This window comes from Balaenoptera ricei, chromosome 16, assembly GCF_028023285.1.
Source record: "Balaenoptera ricei isolate mBalRic1 chromosome 16, mBalRic1.hap2, whole genome shotgun sequence".
Classification (NCBI taxonomy): Eukaryota; Metazoa; Chordata; class Mammalia; order Artiodactyla; family Balaenopteridae; genus Balaenoptera; species Balaenoptera ricei.
Genome location: NC_082654.1, coordinates 7960956 through 7981155, shown reverse-complemented (window position 1 = coordinate 7981155; position 20200 = coordinate 7960956). Strand labels below are relative to the sequence as shown.

Sequence of the window (20200 nt, the reverse complement as noted above, 5' to 3'; positions counted from 1 at the left end):
CAGGAAGGGTCAGACATGGGAATTATTACTATAGGAGACCACTGTGTGTGTGGCATCTGCCACAAACCCAGGCTGAGAGTCCACAGAGGGGTTGGCAGGACATCACTGTTGGTCTGGCATCACCACACACATTGGCAGGTCTCAGAAGGATCCAGAGAGCAGCACAGGTCTGCGGCCCTGGGGTCTGCGTTCCCTCCCTGGTTCTGCAATCCCTGGCCTTGTGGCCTTGGGAAATTGGCCTAAACTGTGCTCAGCCTCAGTTTCCTCATCTGAAAAATGGGAACTACAAAACCTCATGTACAGGATCACAGTAAGGATTGCAAGAGAAAAGGATCTGGGTGCCTGGAACCATCCCAGCAAACCTCAGGGGCTCAATCAATGATTTTTTTTTTAATGTAGGAAATCATTTAATATAAATCTCAGTAATTACTGTAATACATTGAATTTTTAAGTAAAATTTTATTCTGGAATACATTGAGATTTGCTGAAAGGCTGTTTGTCAACACCAAAAAAACCAACACTGGTACATTATTATGAGCTAAACTACAGACTCTACTCATATTTCACCAATTCTTTGTTTTAGTTTAATTTTTTATTTTATATTAGGGTATAGTTGATTTACAATTTTGTGTTAGTTTCAGGTGTACAGCAAACCGATTCAGTTATGCATATACATATATCCATTTTTTTTCAGATTCTTTTCCCATACAGGTTATTACAGAATATTGAGTAGCATTCCCTGTGCTATACAGTAGGCCCTTGTTGATCATCTCTTTTGTATATGGTAGTGTGTATATGTTAATCCCAAACTCCTAATTTATCCCTCCCCCCGCATCCTCCCCCTCTGGTAATCATAAGTTTGTTTTCGAAGTCTGTAAGTCTGTTTCTGTTTTGCAAATAAGTACATTTGTTTCATTTTTTTTAGATTCTGCGTATAAGTGATATCATATCAATCAATGACTTTTAAGAGTTCGCCTGCCAGCTGCTGCCCCCACCCCTGGAAGGCCCTTTGGGCATCTGAACTGAGGACCAGAGGACTTCAGGAAAGCAATTCCTCTTTGCTTTAGCTGTTGGCAGACTTTAACGAAAGGAAATTAAATAAAAGCCAATACTGGGACTTTCTTAAATCTTTTCCAAGGCACTTGACCCAGCAGTGGTGCAAATGCAAAGAGCCAGTCCTGCCAAGGCAATGGATGGATGGCAAAGATTAGCTCGAGGGTCCCAGAGACCCGGGGCCTAGGACACACCTCTGCTCCGGGGTCCCCCCAAGGCTGTTCTGAGATGGGGTGAGGGAGACTCAGCTGCGACTGTAGAAGTACTGTGTCACCTGTAATGCCTCCAAAGAGGTGTGGTTCCCAAAGAGGATGCCACAGGACCCGCAGCCCTTGGGGAGCTAACAGGCACACACGCGGTGCCTTCTGGATGACTTGAAAATGTTAAGAAAGCCTTCCTTTGTGCAAAATGTGAAATAATGTAAATGTCCCTTTCAAAGGTTTAAAATGTGTCATGAATTCCATAACTGCGAATCTGCTGGCTAAATGAGTCATCACCTGGGCTTTCTGTACTGCCCATGTCCGCGCCACCAGAGCTCCTGCATAATCACGCCCTGCCCTCCATCCACGCTGCGGGAAATCGGTCTTGAATTATTCATGTTGTGGGTGTCACAGTAGCTTAAAGAGTGGATGCTCTTGCTGAAACATAATCACCCTGACTTGGGAACAAGCAGCTGTGCTCAAACCTGCTCTCGGCACGTGCCAGACACCCCATAAAACACTGTGGGGAGGGGCAGAGGGAGAGTATGGTTGAAATCAGGGATCCCAGGCCAAATCCAGCCCAATTCCTATCTGGAAATAAAGCTGTATTGGGTCATTGATTTAGGTACTGGCTACGGCTTCTTCCACACGACAGCAGCTGAATGGAGTCGCTGAGACAGAAAGGAACAGCCTGCAAAGCCTCAAATATTTACTACCTGGTCCTTTCCAGAAAAAATGGCTGACTCCTGGTTTAAATAAAGTCAAGCACGCTTCTTTCTCGCAGGACTTCTAAGGGGCCTTTAAAGTGTTATTAGACAACGTGAACTGCCACACAAGGGATTTCCCAAACCTATTAGATGGAGAACCTTCTCTTCCCTGGGGCATCGCGCAGGCCTGGGGTCCACGAGCCACACTGGCCACACAGGCCCCACTGTGGCCTGAGCACGGCATCCTGGGGCTGAGGTTAGGAGAGGAGGATGTCGTGATGAGTCCCCCCCAGCGTCTGAGTGACCAACAGGAGTGTTCTGAGATTCCTGAACTTGCCTATCAATCCATCCTGCCTCCCCCGACCATGAACTCGAGGACATCTCTGTCTGTGTCCCCCCAAATGTCAGCTCCACTCACTGTAGCCAGGAGGAAAGTGCAGCCCAAGGCAGGAGAGCGAAGGTCGCCCGCTTGGAATGCTCACAAGCAATGTCCTATGGGAGGAAGCCTAGCTCTCGTGTCAGCCGTCCTGCCCAGGGGTGTTTGCAAAACTGGAACCATTCACAGAGAGCAGCCTGCAAACATGAGTCACTGCTCCCTCAAATAAACAAACCCAGACACCAGCTCTCTCCCTGGAGCATTGCCTGCCCCCCCCCCCCCAGGGCCTCAGCCCTGCCTCTCCCAGCCCCCGGGCACTGAGCTGGCAAAGACTGGCAAGTGGAAGCAGCTGCTCCTTCCTCCAGCCTCAGACCTCAGGCACGTCCGGCCACGCACGCCACACCCTGTGCAACCACTGTCCACATCCCCGATGCAGGCCCGGGCAGCGTGGCAGAAGTGCCTACTCGCATCGGGCACAGGATCAGGAAAACCCAACCTCTGCCCCGGAGGGCTCATCAGCCAAGGTGAAAGGAATCATGGAGGAACAGGCAAAGTGCTGTGAAAGAGGGGAAATCCAAGAAGGCTTCCTGGATGGTGTGGCTCCTAAGATGTGCCCAGGGTACTGACCAGGGAGACTCCAAGGGCAGAAAGACATACCCGAGAGCGGGACACACTGCCCAGGGCAGGGAGCAGCAAGCACAGCGTTCTGAGGAGCGCTTTGCTCCACGTCTGCTTGAGGGCAGCCTCGTGCACCTGCAAGAGCCTCGGCTGGGCAGCCTGCTTGGGGGCGGGGCTGGCAAAGGCCCTGACGGCAGGAGGGGAACTGCTGGCAGCAGGGAGGGCTGTTAGGACGCCTGAGCCGGGCAGCAGCATGACCAGAAGTGGCTGCTCATGTGAAACTTCACAACTCAACCCCCAGAGGGTGTAAGTAATACTAAGGACAGTAAGTGCCCACTGCCGTTTGTGCGCACGCCGTGTGCCCGCGAACGAGAAGCACTGTGTGTGCCGCCTCCTTTTATCCTCACGATGCCTTCATGAGGTGGGTGTGACCCTTATCCCTGCTTTCCTAGAGAAGAGCTTCAGGGAGGTTAACTTGCCCAAGGCCACCCAGCCAGGAAGTGGCAGGGACAGATGTTTGAAACCAGACTCTGGACCGCTCTTTCTTAGCCTCTTCCTGGGAGGGAGAAAGAAGACCCAACACGCTGGGCTGTGAGCTGCACTCCAGAGCTGTTGCTGACTCATTTCCTCCAGACGGTCCCACCGAACGCTGCATTAGAGCATCAGGAAGGAGGACCCAGCCAGCCCTGACTGTGGTGGTCTTCCTGGAGCTGCTCCTTGGCCAGGCTGGGGGCCTCCAGGAAGCCACGAATGTCAGCCGGTCTCAATCCCCATGGCCTGGCACAGAGCCCGGCACAGAGTAGGCATTCAGCAAATAATTGTTGAATGAACAAATGGTTGAACAGCTGTTTGTAAATGACTAAAACGCACGCCATGGCAAGTAGCTTTCCTCTTTAATCCATGTTAAAAGACAAAATGAAGCTCTCCAAATACCTGCGTGATCATAATCCGTCTTGAAGTTGAAATATGTTCCCCCAAATTACCCACCATGTCTGATTTCAAAGAACTTGTATTCTTGTAGACTTCAGCTTCAAGATGGAGCATGTCAAATCCTGACAGTCAGGACAAGAGGAGACGTTCAAAAAGACAGCAGCCAACCCCTGCCAGCTCTCCGGGCCCCAGGGAAGACACGGGAGGGGAGACGCTGAGTCTCTCCTCCGGGCTGGTGGGTCTTACACGGTGGCACCAGCTTCTTGGGTTTCCCCATGAGCTGAACATTCTTTCCACTAACCCAGGAATTTGATGCAATAAATCTCATGATTATTGATGGTTCCTCTACTCCAGGTGTGGGCTTATTGGCCAAGGATTAAACATCTTATTCAAGGTGATCTAACTACATTTCTGGAGAGAGAGAAACAGAGGAAGAAGAATGGAGGGCACACAGTCTGTCCCTGGAGGACAGGCTCATGGGGGATTTGGGTTTCAGAAAACAAAAGATCATGTGTTGCCAGAGACCTGCAGCTGCAGGACCCTCGATGGGACCGTTCGGTCCAGCTGTGCTAGCGTGGGTGGGACAGGAAGGGGTTGGGAAACACAGATGAGCCAGTCAGGTGAGGCCCCTGCAGAGCAAGATGGTCTGGGTTCAGGTTCTAGCTCTGCCACTTGCTGGCTCTGTGACCTTGAGAAAGTCACTTAACCTCATGTGTAAAATGGGAATAACAATAAAACCCACCTTGCAATGTTGTTGTGAGGATTATAAGTAATTATACATAAAAGGCCATTTTTGTGCCTCGTTTATCATAAAGGCTACTGCCCCATCTCTCCTTCCATCATCTCTGCTGAAGTTTCCTCTTATTAAAGAAGAAAAAAATACATGTACATGTCCAATAATACCTGGGCCAGGGACTTTGTGTAGCATCTCAGGCTGTCAAAGAGACTTAAGTGGAGCTGGCAGGAACTCTCCACGGAGGACACTCACCTCCACACTCCAGGGATGTGCTTTGCACTGGAGTTTATTCTAAGCCACGCAGATTCTACTCAGACCGCCCATTTTGCCCCCCATTCTGTCAATAAATGTTGGGGGGTTCACACAATGGCCAGGCCCAGTGCTGGGACACAGGGACACTCTGACCTGCTCTCCACCCCCGGGGGCTCACAGCCACGTGGGTTCTGGACGTTGGGACCATCCTGGGGCTGGAACGATGTCCAGGGTCTCAGAGGGCTTTAAGCCCATTCCTGCCAATGGCAATGCTTCCTCCACAAAGAGATTGCCATCCAGTCCTAATAAAATCCCTCCAAACCCAGAATTTTAATAAGCAGATAAACAGGTGGTATCGTGCTTCTTTTAAAATACATATAAATAATGCTCCCTGAGCAAAGATGCTATGCATCCCCAATAATCCTGCATCATCCCTCCCCTCCCCCTGAGCCAGCTGGGGCTCTGGGTTCAGCGATCTGGGGGTGTACCTGATGCCATGCCAAGAGCATCTCAAAATACTGACACATCTGCTCCCCATGACAACCTGGGAGAAGGGGGGGGCCGTGAGCACCCTCCTTTTGCGGATGAGGAAACTGAGACATGGAAAAGTGAAGAGACTTGCCCAAGGCCAAGCCAGGCCCTACCCTGACTTCTCTCTCCAGAGGGGCCAGGTTACTGACTCTGGCAAAGAAGAGGTCCACCATGCCATGGCCAGAAGGGCCAAGTCCACATCTATCTGCAGAGTCCCTCAGAAAAGGGCGTCTGGCTCTCACGCCTCCCCTCTGCGATCCTGAGTCTATCCTGCTTGACAGTGCAGGGTCCTTGCCCCTCAAGAGCTGACTGGGAAAATAGGGTCCGGTGTTCTGGACAGTGAGAGGGTCTGGGGCTTGAAAGGGAACAAGGAACAAGGCCTACTCCTCTCAGGATACAGGAGTTAGCGAACACCAATACGGGATGCCTAGTGAAATTTGCATTTCAGATAACAAATGTTTAACATAAGTAGTCACATGCAGTATCGGGGATATACTTATACTAAGAAAGTATTCGTAGTTGATCTGAAATGCAAAGGTAACCGTGTGTCCTCTATTTTTGCTGGCAGCCCTACCCCTCATCTCCCACTACTCTCAATAGTGCTGGTGCAAGCTCAGGATGGGGTCTGGGGCCCAAAATCACACCTCTTCCTACTCTAGGTTATGGTGACAGAATATAATCACATAGGGTGATCGGCAGGGATGAAAGTCGTGGCTTTATGAATATCATCATCAGATTGGAGAACGTGCCCTGGATTTGGAGCAGAGTGACCCGGGTTGATGGCGGCTCCCATCCCCGGCGGTGTGACCCAGCCATATCCCTTAATGTCCGAGCCTTGGTTTCCTTTCCTGCAACTTGGGGCTAATAATGAACCTGCCCTACCTGCTCCCAGAACCGCTGGGTGGATGGACCCTCCGTGACATGCACAAGTGCTCCAGTGAAGCTGAAGTCCTAGCGGGTCCTACTGGGTTATAATTGATTCGTGTCACTTTAATAACAATAAATGAACGGGTTGATTCATTTCCTGACTCCAAGGTGCTGCCCTCGCTTTCTCTACCAGCCTAGTTTTCTGCCTGTACACAGAGTTCATGCAAACGCTATATTCTGGAGGTGGTTAAAGAGGAAGCGAAGCCGTAGCAAATTCGATTTATGTTTCTAATTCCATTTGAAACGACTTTGGCAGTAAATAAACCACTCTCTCTGATTCTCTTAAATCAGCATATTTCAGCAGCAAAGTGACATGCTGGAATCAGCAGTGTGCTCCATCTCACTCTGTTGGCCCACGTGTGTCCACAGTGAAGGGACACTGAGGTCCGGCCCAGTGCCAGGCTGCCGGCCTCTGCAAGCATCAAGACACTGCCAACCGCTTTGGTCCCTGGCTCCGAGGGGCAGTAACTCTCCCCAGCGCGAGGCCTGGTGACCTGCTGGGGTCGGCCTCTCTCGGTTCCTCTCTGGTTGCAGGGCGCCCAAGGAGGTTTCACTGTGTTCAGTCTGTGAATTGATGTAGGGTGTTCAAGAGGGATGGGGAGGTTTGGGCGGAGATGCCAGCCGAGGCAGGATTCCAGGACTGGCATGCGAACCAAGGGCCCTGCCCTTTAGCCTGAAGCAATTACCCGGGGATTCTTGCTGGGTCAGGGATACTGTGAGTTCATGAGCACAGCTAAGCATTGGGCCCTGGAGTCATCCCGGATCAGCCCCCTACTAATCAGAGAGGCTGGGGAGTGCCTGAGCCCGGGATCCCCATTCGCTCGCCTGGGCAATGGGGATGATTCTGTTGTCCACCGCTAAGCTGCCATGAAAATGACCTCATAGCATCTGTCATCCATGACCGACTAAAGCACTTAGCACAGGGCCTGGCAGCTGTCAGCTCAACACAACAGATAGAGAGGGCTTCTTACCGGTGGGCAGACACCCTGGGAGCTCAGAGAAGCTACGCACATGTGCACACACACCCTGACACCTAGAGACCCACAGACACACACACACACACACACACACGCGCGGACACTCAGAGGGTTTGAGGTGAGGCCCTGGCACGTGGACGTTTAGCAGGCAGCCCAGGTGACTCCAATCACAAGGAAGCCTGAGGCACCACACTAAGGGAAACCGGGGCTCCCCAGCCCTCGGCAGTGTCAGAAACACCTGGAGAGCTTGTTACACTGCAGCCGGGGCCCCAGGGTCTGCGTCTCTAACAAGGCACCAGGCGATACTGAGGCTGCTGGGCAGGGATCCCCCCTTTAGTGGGGGAATCACTGCAACTGTCCAGGGACATGCAGAGCTCTTTGAAGAGAGGCCAGAGGCTGTGATGTTTCGGGGAGGGAAGCAGACATCGGCCACCAGGAGCTCCTCCACCTCCTGGACACCTCCAGCCAGCGTCCACAGGTCCCTCCGATCCAGCAGGTCCAAAATGATCCAGGCTCACGCCTCCGTCCTCCTCAGCCCCGCCCCGGACTGCTCCCCAAGTGGATCTATTCCGGCAACTAGTGCTGTGTGGTCTAAAGCAATCATTTTATCGTATTCATGGATTGAATTCTACAGGCCGGGATTTCAGGCAGGGCATCCGGACAGCTTGTCTCTGCTCCACAGTGTCTGGAGCCGTAGCTGGGAAGACTCAGGACTGGAGTCTGGAATCATCCTGCGGCATCTTCACTCGCGTATCTGGCAGTTGATGCTAATAGCAGCTGGGGCCTCAGCTGCGTCTGTTGGACAGAACCCAACATGTACACGTGGCCTCTTCACGTGGCCTGGGCTTCCTCGCAGCATGGCAGCCTCAGGGCAGTCAGAGTTTTCTAGAGATGTCAGGGCTCCCCAGAGAACCTCGCTCTGTTACTTCCACCGCGTTCCGGCACCTAGAAGATCAGCCCAATTCAGGGGCAGGGATATCAACGCCAGCTCTCCATGGGAAGAGTGCCATAGGACTCACAGACATGTTTCAAACCCACCCACCAAGTGTCTCCAGGGACTTCCCTGGCGGTCCAGTGGTTAGGACTCCGCACTTCCACTGCAGGGCGCACAGTTTCGATCCCTGGTCGGGGAACTAAGATCCCGCAAGCAAGCCGTGCAGCACGGCCAAAAATAATAAAATAGAATATGTGTCTCCAGAAGGCACTCTCTCCTTCACCCCCCAGCCTCCACCTTGGTCTGGGGTCTCCCTGTCTCCCATCAGGGCTTTTTTTTTTTTTTTTTTTTTTAATTTATTTATTTTTGGCTGTGTTGGGTCTTCGTTTCTGTGCGAGGGCTTTCTCCAGTTGCGGCAAGCGGGGGCCACTCTTCATCGCGGTGCGCAGGCCTCTCACTATCGCGGCCTCTCCTGTTGTGGAGCACAGGCTCCAGACGCGCAGGCTCAGTAGTTGTGGCTCACGGGCCTAGTTGCTCCGCGGCATGTGGGATCCTCCCAGACCAGGGCTCGAACCCGTGTCCTCTGCATTGGCAGGCAGATTCTCAACCACTGCGCCACCAGGGAAGCCCACCATCAGGGCTTTTGAAACATCTTCGTTGTTGGTCTCCCCACCTACAGCCTTGCCCTCCAGGCCAGCCATCACCAGCAGGGATGTCCATAACAAAAACAGATCCAGTTGCTTCCTACCTGGTCTCCTCTGGCAGAGCCAGTGGCCTGACTCGCAGCATTCCTTTCTCCCAGCCTCATGGCCTCCCCGTCTCTGCTCTAGTCACGTTGCATTCCAAACCTTCCACTCGCCTTCCTGCTCTGCCACTTTCACACAAGCTGGTTTCTCTACAGGGAAATGCCCCTTCTTCCCCTATGCGGATCCTAGCAAACTCCTAGTCATCCTTCAAAATCCAGCTCCAACCTCACATCCTCTGTGATGCCGTCTCCAACCCATTTATGATTATAATTGGGTGCAGACCAAAGGTTCCCAGTCTTAGCTGCACATTGGAATCACCCGGGGAGCTTTGACATATATTGATAGCTGGCTGCCACCGCCAGACACTCTGATTTAGTGGACTGGGTGCAGCCTGAGCATGGGGGCTTTTAAAACTCTCCAGAAGATTCTAGGGTGCAGCTAAGGTTAAGAACTGCTTGTATAGACCAATGGCTCACAATATGGCTGCACATGAAAATCATGTGGGGATTTTTAAAAGCATGCCTTTTCCCCAGGGCCCTACCTCAAAGCTATCAAATCAGAATCTATAGGGGTAGGGCCCAGACAACACAATGGGTCCTTTATGAAACCTCCCCAGATGATCATGTAGCCAGGGTGGAGACACACGGGGGGGCAGGTTCTAGCTCTCATTCAAAACATGACATCATGGGGCATGCTCAAAACCTCAATCTAATTTTCAATTTATAAGATGATCTTTATCCTAGAAGTGCACAAGGTCACAAGTCTGCTGAGTTTTTATAGAACACATCACGAGGCACTTTCCAATTTCAAAACCAATAAATGAATGCAAAATATGAATAATTTAAATATCAATTTCATGCACATAATAGATCCTCAATAAATATTCATTGAATGAATTAATCAGTCAATCAATCAATACAGTCCTAGTTTTATAGCTGCCCAAAACACTTCTACACCCCTCTCTGAGGGCAGGCCTGGGACCCCAGCCCCCAAGCAAGGACATTTGATGAATGAAGCAATGACTCTGCACACAAAGCAAAAGGGCCCTGAACGTTCATGGCTGTCTCTCTATTTTCTAGGTGTGCCATGAATTACTAGATGAACAGGGGAAATGCAAATATGTCATTTTTGTTGAAAGGATGACAATGTTACAATTTAACTATGGAAAAATTATTGGTTATTGAGCTTTTTTAGAGGCCTGGGGAGAAGGCCAGACATGGCTTTTCAACTTGACAAGAAGCCAAAGGCTCAAAGCCCAGACATGCATGGAGTCAGGTCAGGTGCCCAGCGCTGCTCCGTGCACTGTCCCCCACAATGCGGTGGCTCAGCCTTTCCTAAGCAGCCCTCACTGGGGCCGTGGCCTCTGCTCCATGGCTGGTGGAGGGTGGATGGTGGAACCGTGGCCTGTGCAGCTCCCCTGTCTTGTGACCTCAGCTGATTTGGCCCCTTAATGGTAAGAATATTCTTCCCCAAAGCCCCCCACCAGCATGGAGCTGCAGCCCAGTGGTAAAGAGGAAGGGATCTCAATCAGACATCCAGGGTTCCAGTGCCTGGTCCACCACCTATTAACTGTGTGACTAGGGCAAATCACTGAGCCTCTCTGAGCCCCAGTTTCCCCGCCTATACAACAACATCGATGTAGTACCCGCCCCAAAGGTCACTATGAGATGAAGATGGAGTGATGTCTACAGAGCCTGAACACCAGGCCTGGTGTGGAAAAAGGGATCGGGATTTGACAGGTGACAGCACAGAGGCTGAGCCCTCAGATTCCAGGCTGCCTCTTAGTCACTGTGCCACTTGGAGCAAGTCGCTTACTGTGGTAAGACTCAGTTTTTGCATCAGTAAAATGGGCCCAAGAGCAGAAATCATCACAAGATCATTGAGATGTGCTAGTGCCATGAAGGACAAATCATGGTCACTGGCTTGTGCTGAACACTCAGTATTAGCTGTCAGAATTATTTCCACTTTTTTAGTACTACGGTTATTAATAACTGCCATTTATTATAATAATAAGGAGCCGACTCTTCTCCCGGCAAGGGTATGGTCATGGTTTGTGTGCTGACAGCACCCCAGAGACTTACAAAAAGCACTCTCCCCACCAACGCAGGCCCCACCAGAACTCTGGTGTAACTGTTTTCCAATCAGGGGAAAAACATGGTTCACAGGAGGTGGACAGAGAGGGGAGTTGCATGTCACAGGCCTGTGTCTGCCCTTGCATAACCTGCCGCCACCAAGGCTGGAGGGAAGGACAAATTCAGGTCCCCATGTGGGATGACAGGCCCTTTTCCCACTTATAACCTGGGCCACCTCAGCAACCAAACATCTCATTGCACCAAGCCTAGAGGGAGAGTGAGAGTTCGCATGCAGCCTCCCTCTGGAACCATCCCAGGCCCCGCCTTCTCTTCCCATGCCCCAGAAGCAACCTGTGGGCCAGGTGGGAACATGTGCCCAGGACAAGGTCTAAGTCAGGGTGACGCAGACCAGGCCAGCTCCAGCCCTGCCTGGACACAAGACCCCTTCCCAAATGCACACACGAGTCCTGGTACAGGTAAGAGAAAGGAAGACAGAACATTCTTTGGCAAAGTGTGGCATCCTCGGGACTTCCCTGGCAGTCCAGCAGTTAGGACTCTGCGCTTCCATTGCAGGGCCACGGGTTTGATCCCTGGTCGGGGAACTAAGATCCCGCAAGCCACATGGTGTGGCCAAAAAAAAATAAAAGTGTGGCATCCTCCACCAACCTGTGTGCACCCAGGTGGCAATGTCCTTGAACAAAGGCCAGAGGGCCACCTTCTCCCAGTCTACTGTGTGGACAAGATCAGCCTTTATCTGCAGTCAGGACCATGGGGCAGTGCAGCTGTTCAGCAAATCATGACTTTCCTGAAGCAGCCAAGGCCAGCTTCCCCAGACCTCCAGGCAGCCACGTGGCATCTCAGAGCACACAACCCAGAAGGAGCACGGGAAGGAGAACAGTTAGCAGCACGTGTCCGAAGACATGGGCTCCATGTGGGCTGCACGTGGCCCGCCGCGGTGACTCTGATGGCTTCGCCTCCCTCTGCCTGTGAGACGCGGATAAGGTAATTAATGCTGGACCCCTCCATGTGCAGTGAAAATAAACGTGCCCGTGCAAACTCTAGAGTGCTAGTGATCACTGCCGGCCCTCCCGCTGGCCCTGGGGGAGCCCCAGCGGAGGAGGGTAAACTTGAACCTGGGCTCCTGGGAGCAGTAACTCAGAGCAGCTCTCCGAAAATGTGAAATTTCTGCGGTATCTCTGTTTGATCTTCAGAGTTCATGCAGACTCTTATGTTTAATTCATAATATCTTTGTTTCAGTAAAATGGTGTTTTAAATTGGTTTCCGTCTGGTAGATTGATGTACCTGGTAAATCGATGCTCCAGAAAGTTGTGACTGGGGAGGTGAACCCCACCCCCGTGCTGCCAGCAAAGGCTGCTCGGCACCGAGAGATGAAACCCCCGGACGCCTCCCAGCAGGCTCATTTGGGTGTCCCTCCCACCCACCCCAGTGCCCTGAGGAGTCAGGGGCTGCCTCTGGCGTGTGGTCCCCACAGCCCTACCCCAGATGGACCTGGCTGCATGTGGGTGAAACTCTGAACAGCTTCTCACTGAGTTAACCTGGAAACCTGGCCTCCTGGCCCAGCCTGTGGGAAACAGCTTTGTGAGGCTCATCCGGGCACGGGGTCTAGGAGACACTCAAGTCCAGCTCGCCTTCTCCAGAAAAGGAAGCCGAGGTTACCACGGCTGTGCCACTTCTGCCTCTCCTTGCGGGTGATCCCATTAAGTCTGAGCCACAGCCTGGCTGGGAGCCCGGGAGAGCGAGTCTCATGCGAGGTTATGGGAAAGGGGAGGCTGGCTTCAGGTTGTGGGGAGGGCTCCCCCAGTCCTTGTCGCCCCCTCTCCAGGTCCCAGGCCCAGATGCACCGGAAGAACTGCACTGGCCCCCACGGCAGTGGTGCGATGGTGCCTGCTGGGCTGCTGGCAGAAGTCTGAGAGGGCAAGGTTACCCAGAATGCCCTCCTCCTGCTGCTGGTACAACGTCTCCTGTCTTTCAAAAGCTTAGATTTGGGACCCAGGCAAACTGGGCTCAGATCCCAGCATGTGGCCTTGGGCTTGGCCATCCAGTCTCTGTCTGGGAGGAGCTCAGGGGAAATCACCAGCTCCCTGGATTGGACCCAGTTTCCATCCCTGGTCAGGGAACTAGATCCCACATGCCGCAACTAAAAAGATCCCACACGCGGCAACCAAGATCCCGCGTGCCGCAACTAAGACCCAGCCAAATAAATAAAAATAAATATTTTTTGAAAAGATAGTAGTATTCAAATTTTGAGATGGCAGCAAAAGAGCATTAAACCAAGCGCGGGCCCTTCTGAGCCTGCCTCTGCTGTGAAATGGGCAGAACGCGCTTGCACTTGCCTGCCTGAGGGTGGGGGAGGACCACACGCAAGGGAGGTGGTAGAAATGCGTTGTCACCGGTGACTCCCGAGCCCACTGGGGATGTCAAGCCCCCCGGAGAGAGGCAGGTGGGCACCCTGAGCACAGCCAGCATCTGGGCGGAGCTGCAGGAACAGGGGTCTCCGGCCGGGAGCGGACAACAGGGAGCTGATTTTGGTTCTAGATGAGCTTGGATGACACAAAATCCATTTCCTTCCAGAGTCTGAACTGTTTTTAGTCACCCAGCGAGCTCGGTACCGTACCACGTTTCTCCCGGTGGCTGTCAGGCAGTAAACCAAACATCGCTGTCTGCAGCCTGGCTGCGTGTGCCCAGAGGTCAACAGCAGCTTGCTCTCAGAGCCTCTGCCAACAGAAGGTGGGTTTTGCTGCACGTGCTGGGACCACCGGCCGCCCGCACCTGCAGACCTTGGAACCAGCATCCGACAATGGATGTCTGGTGACAGCTCTTCTGCCCAGCTGTTCCATCCTTGGTCACCCATTTCCCCTGAACGAGCCAGTCCCCTCGCATCAGAGCTCAGCTGAGCAGTGAGGACACAGCGGAGAGCCTTTGCCTGTGTCGGCTGAATCGTCATGTATTCTCACCTAGGAAGGCGATATCACACTCTCCTCTCTTCTCTCCAGGAAGCAGACAGGCCCCGTGGGCACAGGTGCTGGGCTCAGATGGCACAGCACGGGGGGTCTGAGCTGTGCCATGGATCCGTCCAGCTCAACAGGAGACCGACATCCAGAGGTCCCAGGCCCTCCACCCCCAGCCACGGAGCCTGGATCCATCCACGACACAGGCGGCAGCCACCAAACCTCGTGCACGTTTCCTGAACTGTAAACTGGGAGCTACAATGACCACACGGACACCGCACAGCCTCCCAGCCCCCGGGAAAGGGAGTGTCCTGACCCCGCTTCTCGTGGAGGCACCTGAGGCTTAGAAAAGTTAAGTGACCAAAATCTTATTGTCTCAGGCTTACACACGGGGAAATCGAGGCTTGGAGAGGTTAAGCAAGCTGAGGTCACCCCCACGTCTGGGGAATGCCTAAGTCCACGTCCAGCCTGGAGTAAGTGTCGGGAACACGTGAGCTCACCCGTGTGACGGGGCATCGTAGCTTTTACTGCGGGACACCAAGGTAGGCGGCTGCCGCTCGCTTTAGACACAGAGGGTGTCTCGTGGGCCACAGTTATGGAAAAAAGGGCAACTCGGGGTGAGGAAGTCCAGCCTGCCCGCCTGCAGTGCCCCCCCGTGCCCAGCCAGACTGAGACAGCAGAGCCATTCAGTCTGTGTGATGGAGGGAGAGAGGGAGGGGTGGATGAAGCAGATACTACACACCCCTGTGCTCTCCCTCCTTCTCTCCCAGCCCCAGAGCGGGCGGAGCTCAGACTTTGCTCCTCCCTCTACCCTCTCTCGGGAGGTTGGTCGTCCTCTGGGTCCCCAGCCTCCCTGGCTGTGACGCTGGTACCCAGGCCTGCATTTCTACCCTCCAGCTAGAAAGTGGCCTCCAGCCACGCCTCACCTCAGCCTCCACACATCCGGGAGGCATTCTCCCCTCTGCCCTGTCCAGCTCTCCCCCAGCACACACACACACACACACACACACACACACACACACGTCTCTGTTTCTATGTTGGCCCCTCTGACAATTTGATGCCTCCTTCTCCCTCCGGCCCACAAGTTTTGCCCATCCTTCTGTCCCAGACTCTCTCAAGCCTCATGTCCTTCTCTCTCATGATGCCGTAGTCTGGGCTTCAGAATCACAAGCATCCTAATTCCAGCTCAGGCTTTACACCCCCAGCTCTGAGGCCCAGCTCCCTGTCTGATGATGGTGCATCCTTCCTACATCAGAGGGTGGTAGGGTATGTGCGTAAGTGCTTGGCCTGTTGGGGCCCCAATGGCCTGACTACTCCGAACTTATTCACACCAATGTAAAACCAGTCAACATGCTGGACCTCCCAGGACCCCTCCCACACTGGGGAGAAGACTCTGGGGGAAATGTCAGGATTTACTAGGAATTCTAGAAAAAATAATAATAAAATGGAGAAAATGTATAAATTATATGAGTCTTAGAATAACTTTCCCCAGTGCTAAAGGAATATATAAATCTTCAGGTTGATGGGGCCCACTGTCCAAGCAGAAATCCAAGCAGAATGACTCTGCGCTAGAGGCAAAGAAACCCTCACGACCTGCAGACGTTCACCACCCCGGTTCTCCCTTCACAGAGAACACCCAGAGCACAGAAGGCAAGAACCAGGGTGAGAAAACAGATTCAAAGAACGGAAGGAACTTCTAAAAGATGAATGTCCTTAGAGAAATTCAAGAAGATAATGTGGCCCTAAAAAGAGAACAGGTTGTGCTTAAAACGGAGCAGTTAGAGATCAAGAAAGAGTTCGTAGATTTATGGTTACCAGGGGGGAAGGCTGGGGGAAGGGATCGTTAGGGAGTTTGGGATTGACATGTACACTCTGCTGTATTTAAAATGGATAACCAACAAGGACCTATTGTATAGCACAGGGAACTCTGCTCAATATTATATAACAACCTAAATGGGAAAAGAATTTGAAAAAGAACAGATACATGTATATGTATAACCGGATCACTTTGCTGTACACCTGAAACTAACACAACATTGTTAATCAACTCTACTCCAATATAAAATAAAAAGTTAAAAAAAAAAAAAAGTTCATAGAAATGCCATTGCTAGAACAAAAAAAACCTGAAGTTCAGGAAATCTCTCAGAATGTGTATCAAGAAGACAGAGGACAATATGAGAGAAAATATATGAGACGCATAAGATCAACCTAAAAAGATCAACCTATTAAGAATTCTAGGAAAAAATAAAAGGAAGAAAATATATAAATTATACAAATGATAGAATAACATCCCCAAGCACGGAAGGAACATGCACATCTGCAGGTCAATAGAACACACCAGGTACCAAGAAGAATGAATGAAAAAAGACCCACTCCCGGACACATTCTCCCAAAAACTGGAACTCCAGGAGGAACAAGAAGATTCTAAAAGCTTCCAGACAAGAAAAACAGATTATCTGCAAAGGAATTATAATCACCTTTGACATGTGACTTCTCATCAGCAACACTGGAAACTGGAAGACAATAGATACCCCAGAGTCCTTATTAAAGAAATAAAATTCTAAACTTATAATGCTAACTCTTCTTTTAAAAACTAATAAGTGTAGGGACAACATAAATCTTTTGAGACATAAAAATACTTAGAAAATTTACATCCCAAATATTCTTTTTTGAAAAACGTTCTCTCAGAATATTCTCCAGCAAATAAAAAAGTAATCCACGGAATTTTTTAAAATGGGAATCCTAAAACAGAATAGACTTAGCTTTGCATTTGGGGCTCTTCAAAATTCCAATCACGCATGCCAAACTACATAGTCATTAAAAGTTTAGCTTACTGTATTTTATTCCAGCAAAATATCTTTATCTATGGCAAATTCATTTCTCTACCCACCCATATACTGTCTAGATAATATTTCCCAGGTATAACATCAGCCACCAATTCTTTGCTCAGCTAGAAAGGATTGGCTCTCAACCTGGAATATAGACTTCCCTGCATCCCCAGGTCTTCAATAGCTTTTAAAAAATATGTACTTTTTTATTCGGTCATTTCTTAGTATTTCCTCAAGAGAGATAGGCTATTACCATTTTCTACATCCTAATAAATGTGAGACTCAAATTTTATTCATTTTCAATTCCAAACTGTCATATTCATGTACAAAAAGTGGCGCTATCACTGTTCACATGTTGACTTCACTAGGAAAACTATACAAATAGTTAAAATAATGCAAGTTTTATTTCAGTGTCATAAGATTCCTCAAATAGAAAAATCAACTAATTCCAATAATGTTTCCTTTTTTTTTCATCCAAGTCATGGACTCGGAAAAAAGCTTTTGGAAGTTTTCTTTATTAATTGAGCATCATCTGAAACTATTATGAATACTATTGTGCAATTGACATTAAGCTAAATAGTACTTGTTTTTGCAATGATAATACAAATATAGTTTTTGGTGGAGCACACTGTCATGGTAAAAAAAAAAAATCCTTACTAAATTAAGAAACCTATGAAGCAGAAATTTACTTGGAATTGTTGATGGTACACATATAATTCATATTGTATCCAAATAAGCTGGTATTCTACCAATATAAGTAAAAGCTGTAGTTGCCAACATTTTGTTACAACACTGATGAAGTTTAAAAAAAGAAAAAGAAAAAACATGCTTCAGCATGGCTTAATGTGGTTTGTCTCTGCTACCTGCCATCTATCAGATTTTAGAATACTTGGAACTTTTGAAGTCAGTCTCAGTGCCCTACAACAATATTGAACTTTTTTGTAAATGAGTTCTCTAAATTTTGGATGCATGTTGTTCAAAAAAATTAGAAAACCTTGATGATTTAACACTTGGATTTTTAGTTTCTGAAGCTCTGAAAGAATTACATTAATTGAAAACAAAGCTTGCAAATAAAAAGACATTGGAATTTATCCCTAAAAAAGTACGGGGGAAGGGGAATACATTAATTAATGAGAGCACAATATTGAAATTCTATAAGGGTACTTCAGAATATCTTGACTTGTAAGAAGAATCTTTTGATGGAGCTTCTATTTTTAATTCGAAGAAATTACATTCTGTCCCAGAAGGGCAGGAGATTGAAAAAGCCTACCATCTTGCAGCATCTAAATTTAATGAAGCATTCAAAAGAAGCATAAAGACAATTTGATGAGTTTTGTCTTGTAAAAATATTTGCTGAAGAAAACTATTCTGGAAAGAGGCAAAAAGGCAGTACCTGGGAGCCGAAGTCGGCCGAGCCCCGGCGGCAGGGGATTGTGGGAAAAGATGGCGGCCACCGTTCACCCCCGAGTTGTCCGGGTCCTGCCAATGTCACGTCGCATGGGGTCACAAGTGATCGTCCCCTACCAGGGTGAGCCATATGATACCATGCACCTTCGCCCCATGGGTGACCTGGGCCAGATTATCCTTCTGGAATGGAAAGGGAGAGACAAGGACTCCATCCTAAGCGCTGTAGAGCACAGCAACGTGGTCATCAATCTCGTTGGGCGAGAATGGAAAACCAAAAACTTTGATTTTTAGGATGTTTTTGTAAAGATTCCCCAAGCAATCGCTCAAGTGTCCAAGCAAGTTGGAGTTGAAAATTTTATTCACGTTTCACATCTGAATGCCGATATTAAAAGCCCTTCTAAATATCTGAGAAATAAGGCTGCTGGAGAGAAAGAAGTGAGAGACACATTTCCAGAAGCTACCATCATAAAGCCATCGGACATCTTTGGAAGAGAGAACAGATTCCTCAATTATTTTGCAAGAATTCAATGGTTTGGTGTTGTCCCTCTTATTTCCTTGGGCAAGAAGACAGTGAAACAACCAATATATATTGTGGATGTCACCAAAGGAATTGTTAATGCAGTTAAGGATCCAGATGCCAGAGGGAAAACTTTTGCCTTTGTTGGGCCCAGTTGGTACGTCCTCTTTGACCTGGTGCAGTACATCTTTGCCATGGCTCACAGACCCTTCCTGGCATACCCTTTGCCACATTTTGCATATCGATGGCTAGGTCGACTCTTTGAAATGAGTCCGTTTGAGCCCTGGACCACAAGGGATAAAGTGGATCGAGTTCACATCACAGACATGACCCTGCCTCACCTGCCCGGCTTGGAAGGCCTAGGTATTCAGGCCACGCCCCTGGAGCTCAAGGCCATCGAGGTGCTGCGGCGTCACCGCACTCACCGCTGGCTGTCTTCTGAGATTGAAGATGTGAAGCCAGCCAAGATAGTCCCTGTTTAGTGGCCCCTGAGCTGCCCTTGGTTTTTGGTGTCATTCAGGTCACTAGCGACCAGGCCACCTTCGGCAGAGAATCCTGTACATAGTGCATAAGAGCCCCTATTAAAACATCTGAGATCAAAAAAAAAAAAGACAGTATCTGGTAAAATAGTTAGGCGGAAAGATTTTCACATTTTAATGCCAAAAAGTAGCATTGAGAACATCCTTCATTTTTCCCAAGCCCACTAGGTACCCTAACACCTATAGAGAGAATATTTTCCCAATTAAGAATATTATAGTCTATAACAAAGAGTAGATTAAAGGTGTCAATAATTTCAAATTTACTAACCACAAAATATCTCTTTGAAGAATATTTATGGGAAATTTTGTGGAAAAAATAAATTAAAGTGATGAGGCCATATCAGGAAAAAAATTGAATACCATTGACATTATGTTAGAGACAGACACGCCTTAAGAAACTGATTAAAGTACACTATTCTGCTTTTTTGTTATTTATATTCAGATAATCAATATAAAGAACTGTTTTGTTTTGGTTTTTAATTTTATTTACTTATTGATTGATTGATTGGCTGTGTTGGGTCTTCTTTGCTGCACGCGGGCTTTCTCTAGTTGCAGCAAGCGGGGGCTACTCTTCATTGCAGTGCTCGGGCTTCTCATTGCGGTGGCTTCTCCTGTTGTGGAGCACGGGCTCTAGGTGTGTGGGCTTCAGTAGTTGCAGCACGCAGGCTCAGTAGTTGTGGCTCGCGGGCTCTAGAGCACAGGCTCAGTAGTTGTGGCGCACGGGCTTAGTTGCTCCGTGGCATGTGGGATCTTCCCAGACCAGGGATCGAACCCGTGTCCCCTGCATTGGCAGGCAGATTCTTAACCACTGTGCCACCAGGGAAGTCCCTTTAATCATTTTAGAATCTCCTTTCCCCCTCAAAAGCCTTGACTTGGTGTGA

At 49.6% G+C, this 20200-nt stretch overlaps 1 protein-coding gene across 1 annotated transcript; it reads left to right on the top strand.

The window, feature by feature from the left end:
- The first annotated feature begins 18299 nt into the window (after window positions 1-18299).
- LOC132350679 (NADH dehydrogenase [ubiquinone] 1 alpha subcomplex subunit 9, mitochondrial-like) lies at window positions 18300-19262 on the top strand. The gene is given in 1 exon segment (XM_059900028.1): window positions 18300-19262. A coding segment is annotated over 1 exon segment (963 nt).
- Window positions 19263-20200: the final 938 nt, after the last annotated feature.